The sequence below is a fragment of the Chaetura pelagica genome, unplaced genomic scaffold (assembly GCF_000747805.2).
Source record: "Chaetura pelagica isolate M959 unplaced genomic scaffold, ChaPel_1.0 scaffold222, whole genome shotgun sequence".
NCBI lineage: Eukaryota > Metazoa > Chordata > Aves > Apodiformes > Apodidae > Chaetura > Chaetura pelagica.
This window is the reverse complement of record NW_009952711.1, coordinates 4681834-4689061: the sequence shown is the minus strand read 5'-3', so window position 1 is coordinate 4689061 and position 7228 is coordinate 4681834. Positions and strand designations below refer to the sequence as shown.

Below are 7228 nucleotides of genomic sequence, written 5' to 3'. Positions count from 1 at the left end.
CAAATTCTGTTAGAACACCAGAAGAGATAAGGATGTTCTATCAATTAAGGAAATACCTGCAACTAGACAAACAATTAAATTTGATTATAATTATTCTAGTTCATCAAGTCAGAAGTAGTCTGATACTAGTAAGGAAAGGGTGATCAGGTCCTTAAAGAACGAATAAAAAAAAAAAAAAAAGCAGATTTTATAATAGCACAGCAGCAAAAATCTGGTCTACAAATCCTCCAGCTTCCCTCCTTCTACAACCATTCTAGCTTAAATTTATACGGACAGCTGCTTTTAAATGCAATAAAAATTTTTACGGACATTTTTGTCTGTCTTTTAAATTAGTATCAGCAATTATCTCAGGATGAGTGAAAATATTTAGGGACATCCTTTCACTGCTAATAGTTCATATTACAAGACAAATTATTATACAGTTCTTACATAGATTCTTAATTTTTTTTGTCCACCAAAACCTACAGATTGTCAGCACTGAAGCATGCTGAAACCCCTAAAATCTAGTTATCAGCATTAAGCCCTCCTTGTTTATATTGTTTTTTGTTTCCTTGAACTTTTCACAAGAAATATTTGGCAGAAATTGATTTCTCTTAAGATTGTGTTTGTTTTTGTGTTTTTTTTAATACAACAGGTGGATGGAATATTAGAAGGTTGGATTTGGAAAATGGCAGCAGCTCTGAAGTCTCAGCATAAAGAAATTAATGTGATCATTGCAGACTGGCTTACACTTGCTCACCAGCACTATCCCATTGCTGTACAGAATACACGCTACGTAGGACAGGAGATAGCAAACTTCCTGGAATGGCTGGAGGTAAGAGCCCCCAGATCATCACAGGTTTCTCTGGAATAGACCTGTTTACCTGTACTTATGCTTCTACCACCTTTCTCAAATACTATACTGGTTAATTCTGTTTGTTTCAATCACTGAAGTTTCTTTGATACATTGCAAATATTTCTTCATAAACTTTCATACGACTTCATAAAACTTAACTTGAAATGAAGTGATATACAATGAATTTAATATATTCATTTAAATATGGCAGGGGCTAAGGTGCAAGAAAAATACACTGCAAAGCTGAAAGATCTGTAGCAGGCACCACCGAAGGGCTAAGCTGCATTCAACAGGAATGGCAGGGCTAGAACAAGTTTCAGGTACAATGCTCAGTTAGAGACAACAAGCACAAGAGAGAGGCCAGAAAAGCCAGAGTATTTTTTTGTTGTGACATTACAAGAAACATTAGCTCTTGGTCAAATATGTTTTAAATTGCTGAAGCCTAAGGTTGGATTTTGAAGCTGTTTAATTATTGAATGAATCAAATGGTGGACTTTGTTCAGTTCCCAGGAGGGCATGCCACATTGTCAACAAAAAAGAATGTCTGTGGTTTCTCCTGTGTCAGCAAACAAATTGAAGTTTGAATAAAAGACTCCTTTCTCCAGCATTGTAGGTAGCTGCTCTTGTACCATGATTATGTTCCAAGATGTAAACACAACATATATTTTCACAGCATTCATTTGGGCATGTTCAAGCAGTAAACCTTCCGATCATTGAGAAGTACCCCTCCTGAGTTTGTAGCAGTTAAGAAACACCTTAATTCCAAATCCCATATCTATCTTTTCCTTTATGCTTCAGTTTCCTTACTGGCATACTTGAAATATCAGCAATGGATGTAACAAAAACTGCAGTGCTGTGCAATATTTAAAGAACAACAAAAATAAAGTAGATATTAGTGCTCTTTGTCCAAGAGCCTGCAGGGCATGATCACTAACAATCTCAATAGTATTCATCTCAGTAACACCTGCCATGAAAATTGGTCAGACCTTGCAATTTCTAAGAGCTGTCTCTCTCAAAAGAAGGCTACCAAGCTTCACTCACTTTCACAAGAGACAGGTATCAAGACTGCAGAGCACCTCCATTGGGACACGCAATACCCACAATGAAAATAAAATGGAGGCTTTTTTCCTTACAAGTCAGAAAAACCGACCTTGCAGGTCTGGTGAAATGCTTATGATCTAGATAGTATTGATTATGCAGAAAGAAAGGCCTGAGACCAATTGTTTCAATAGGTTTGCTTCAGATCAGACATGCTGTTTTCCACAAATCAGTCAAAAAATATCATTGCCTTATCAGTTGGCATCTCCGATCAACTGTTGATACTTCGGCATCTAATTTGGCTTGTGCAAGTTTCTCAGGAAAAAAAAAAGCTAAGTAGCAGTGCCCAAATGTGTGGCATTTTCCTGGTACATGACAAGTAGGCAAGGAATAACATTCAGCCAGCAAAGAAATTTAGTGTGTGATCGATGCACCTCATCTGACTTCCATCACCAACAAACAAATTTCTTTGTAGTAAATATTTCACTGTTTACTTTTCACATTTTCTGCATCTGAATCAAGCTGCTGCTATCTTCTAGGAGTCCATTCAATTTTCCAGAAGAAATGCTCATCTAATTGGGTACAGCCTAGGAGCTCATGTTTCAGGATTTGCTGGAAGTTTTATCAGTGGTACAAAAAAGATTGGAAGAATTACAGGTAAAAGACTAATAACTTTAAGAAATGTAACATTCAACAACTTTAAGATATATAGATATTTGACATGCCAATGTTATATCAATATTTACCTGTGGAACAGCAATATTTGCCATAGTTTAGAAGCTTCATCCCACTGGTTAGAAATTCAATTTAGAAAATGTAGTGAAAACACTTTTCAAAACAAAGTATCATAGTATTTCTAGCTTTTATCTTTCCTAATAATTTCCTTTTATCAGTCCAAATTATGACACACAGAATATACCAGTGTGGGGACTACAAATCAAACTAAACATTCCAGTTGCATGTTGCTTGAATTTATCCATTCCCAGTTACACTTTAAATTAAATGTCAGCCATTAATGTTGGATCTTTGGTCACTATCTTGACCCAAAGTCATTAAAATACACTCATCAGCAGCACCTAATTTTAAAAAGAAAAATACATTATGGAAATGGTTTGATTGTGCTTGCGCTTTCAGTTATGATACACTGCTCACACAGTGATTTGAAGGAACTTCTTCTGTGGCAAAAACTATAGTCCTAGATTACAAGTACCTCTAATAGATGCTTTCAGTAAACAAAGTTAACTATAACACTATTGTTTTGACTAGTGAAATCTTGAACCTTCTGTAATGTTTTGTAACTGTATTAATTACTAATGTAATGAAAATACGTTTATAAGGCTACTGATACACTGTATACAGTACCACATCTAATGCACAGTGATAGGCTAAAAAAACCACAACACAACAAAAGTGCATTTTACATGCCCACAACAGCTACACTGACGTTACCAGAGAAAACATTTCACTTTAATCTGATTTGGGAGTAAGGCAAACATACATGACTGCAGTTTGAAGTCTCAATTCTGATCTTGGATTCATTGCCACGTACCATCGTCCTTCACACAATTAGCTCTTGTGGAACCGCCTGTATGCCAAGAAGCTGATTTTACAGTGTTGTATTATTACACCTGTGTTTACTTCACCAGTGCTGCTTGTTCAAACCATATTAGTGCCTCAAACCTCGATAATGGGTAAATAAAAAAAAAATATTTATTGCATTCTTCACCACAAATTATTCAGACTTGCAATATTAAGCTCCAAAAATTCAGTGATAAAAAATATTAAAAATACAAAAGAATGTATGCCTTCAAGGTATCACCCCCACTTGCAGCCTGTGCTATTAATCTTGTGCAGCTGCATCTATGCAATTACATTAGTCCACAGTACCAGATGAAGAATCTAAAATCTAGAAGCTTGCCCTCAAAACTGAAGGCAGCTTTAAATAACACAGGTAGTCCATAAATAAGTTCCCAACCAAGAAGAGCACCACACAAAACTATCTAGCAAACTAAACTCAGCAAGACTCCCTAAGTGGATACTGAATACCATATAAATGTGCCTTGAAGACCTTTTAGGTTGGAAAACTATTATAAACAACAGCCAGCAGAAATAAAGCTCTTCTAAGCAACAATTGAAACATTAAAGTCTCAGGTCCTAAATGTGGGCTAAAAGTCAACTTTGTTGCAGCACTGTTGTCTTCAAAAGGACCTCTGAAATACGTGACCTCTACAGCCTGAAAGAACAAAACTAAGTAAACATCCCTCAAGTGACAAAGTGGCAGCAAGCACAGTTTGTCTATAGCAAACACACCTATCTCTGGGCCTGTGTCCTTGTGCATGTAGCAGTTACTGTTTATTCCAGTGCCTCTGTTTCTTTACCTTTTTGGTATAACCATGTAGCCTCTCTGCAGGACAAGTTATCCTAGCATTGTTTCTGTCAGTGAAAAACCTTGTAAAGTACCAGTGCTGTCTGTTTTTAAACGTTTATCACAGACTTTTCTCACAACAGTAAAAGAAGAGTCCATCTGCAGTATATCACAGCTGGATTATTTGCATTTCTTGCAGGCCTTGACCCTGCTGGTCCCTTGTTTGAAGGAATGTCACCAACAGACCGTTTATCTCCAGATGATGCAAACTTTGTAGATGCAATTCATACATTCACTAAGCAGCACATGGGTCTCAGTGTTGGCATCAAGCAGCCTGTGGCTCATTTTGACTTCTATCCCAATGGAGGCACCTTTCAGCCTGGCTGCCACGTCATACACGTGTACAACCACATCGCACAGTACGGAATCAGTGGTAAGAACCAGCAGCACAAAATGTTCAGCAGCACTGCAGCTGCATTGGCAGCATCTCTGGAAAACTTCACATATATACTGTTTAAGACCACAGAGATAACGGGAATGCAAGGACATTTATTTTCTAGAAACTTGTTATCTGATTTTTACATGTGCTGAGTACAAACTTGTTACTGGCTAGAATAAGGAATCTGGCTGCCTAGCATGTCTGAAAATGAGCCCATGAGCACCCTGCTGTCAAGCACTTCTGAATCATTTCAAAGGTATTTGTTCTAGCACTAGAGGAAATGAGAAAACTTACTCTAATTAAACAACACTCATCTACTGTGCAACTAATTATTTCAAAACAAATAAAACACAGGGCTTTACTACTCGCCTCCTTACTTCACCTTTTCCCAACTTCCCGTCCTTCATCTGTGCAGATGATGCTCCCTGGGACATGACTGCCAGTGTTGCAGGCCAGGCTTTATGTATGGAAGCTTATTTCAAATGTACCTAAACATAAGCATAAAGAGAAACTGATGCAACATACTGAAAAAAGGTACTGATGCGCAGTGACAACCAGAACTGTTCACCAAAAAACCCCAAAAGAATACTGTTTACCCAGCTCACTACATTACAAAAATACTTTTCAGCTGTCATCACACTATCTAAAAATAGGCCTTACCTGCTAGTGGATAATTCATGACAAATTTGAAAAAAATCATCAGCTAAAAAGCTTATGTGAAGACATAAGAGCAGTCATTGTGATATATCCTGATTCATAGAAGAAAATAGATTTTGTAACTTGATGAGACTTAAGGAAGAAAAAGATACTTCCAGTAAAAAAAAGATCTATATATTTAATAATTTTAATGGATTTAATATATTTTTGCTCCTTCTTCCCCAGTAGCAGCTGCAAGGAAATACTAATTCAACATGAGTTTGTCACTCTGATAGGGACAAAATATGACATTACCACATCAGCATCCAAAGACAGCAGTGTTCAACCATTCAGAATGAGACTGCTGCCTTTAATGTGGCATGATCTACATATGGCCTGCATATGTTATATTTCATACTGACCAAAACAGCCAGTACAATGAAATGAAGATTCATATTTATAGTCTTAAAACACTTCGGCTAAAGAAATTTAAGCAGTAAATTACTCCATTTTATTATCATGTGGGTTCAGACAAGCTATTTTTTAATGATCCTAAAAGTAAAGTTGTTGCAATGTATGATTTCTGAGGCAAAATAAAAATATTTTAGTAGTAAAGGGGGCAGGGGAAAAACAGCATATGTTTACAGTTGGTTACTGTAGTCCTCTGCAGTTGAAATGGTAAAGAGGAACAAGGGCATGCAAAAATTTGTTGTTTCATTTTTTTCAGGCATCACTCAAACTGTAAAATGTGCCCATGAGAGGTCAGTTCATTTGTTCATCGACTCTCTGCTTCACAAGGATAAGCAAAGCACAGCATACTGGTGCAATGACATCAACACGTTCAACAAAGGACTGTGCCTCAGCTGTCGAAAGAACCGGTGCAACACACTGGGATACAACATCAGGGAGGAAAGGCTCCCAAAAAGTAGACGACTCTTCTTGAAAACAAGAGCACAGATGCCTTTCAAAGGTTTGTGGGAATACTTGTTAGTGTCTCCAAATCTATCACAAGCTGTAAGAACGAGCTTAAGCTTTGTGATCCTTTTTACTTGCTTATTAAAGCTTATACAATCTATGGGAATAATCAACCTGCTGAGAAAACTGAGAATCCTTGCAGGCCACCATGATGTCCTTTCAACAAGATCCTGACTTTTAATATTTCCGTGGGAAAAGGCAGGCTGCATGCTTGCCACAGGCTAACTGTGGATATGAGGCCTCAGAGATGTTCAGGGTCCTGATCTACCAGGGTTTTCCTACAGCAGACCTGCGTGAATTTGTTGTAATATATGCAGGCACACAGCCAAGCCAAAAAAACCCAGCATAATTGCTCTGAGAGGCCTATAAAACCTCCTGTTCCAGGAGGAACTCGACTTACTCCACAAGATGACATACAAATTATTACTTTTCAAACAACACAGAGACAACAGAATAGCGCTGACTTGTACAAGGCAGAACTGTAGCACTAAAATATAGCGACTGCTACTCTAGATTTACCTCCATTAAATTACTTTGAGAGCACAAAGTAGCAATTTTCTAAGCTCCAGAGAGCCACTCACAGCGGTTTCTTGCACCTTTTGCCCCACAGAGGAGCAGGCCGGGCAGCACAGGGCAGGGCAGGGCCAGGCAGGGCAGGGCAGGGCCGGGCAGGGCAGGGCAGGGCAGGGCCAGGCAGGGCAGGCTCTGGGAGCACTGGCCTGGCCGTCTCCATTGAGAGGCTCCTGCTTTCTTTTTCTTTGCAGCAGGAGGGAACAGCAGCAGGAGGAGAGGGCTGCCCTGTCCCTTAGCGCTGCAGCAGAGCCCATCCCCTGCCCAGGCACCAGGGCAGGTGGGCTCTGTCTGCAGCAAGGCCCTCTTTGGGCAGCCCCTGGCAGCGCTGTGCGGGGAGGACGGCAGGCTCCCCCCGCCCCTCCAGGAG

The 7228-nt window shown here is 39.0% G+C and overlaps 1 protein-coding gene across 1 annotated transcript in view; it reads left to right on the top strand.

Annotated features, from left to right (window-relative positions):
• The window catches only part of LIPC (lipase, hepatic), a 78360-nt gene that overhangs the window by 64592 nt on the left and 6540 nt on the right, over positions 1–7228 (top strand). Inside the window, exons 4-7 of the mRNA XM_009994534.1 lie at positions 635–814; positions 2413–2530; positions 4438–4671; positions 6041–6283. Coding sequence (XP_009992836.1) covers positions 635–814; positions 2413–2530; positions 4438–4671; positions 6041–6283 — 775 coding nt within the window. The remainder of the gene's footprint in view (positions 1–634; positions 815–2412; positions 2531–4437; positions 4672–6040; positions 6284–7228) is intronic.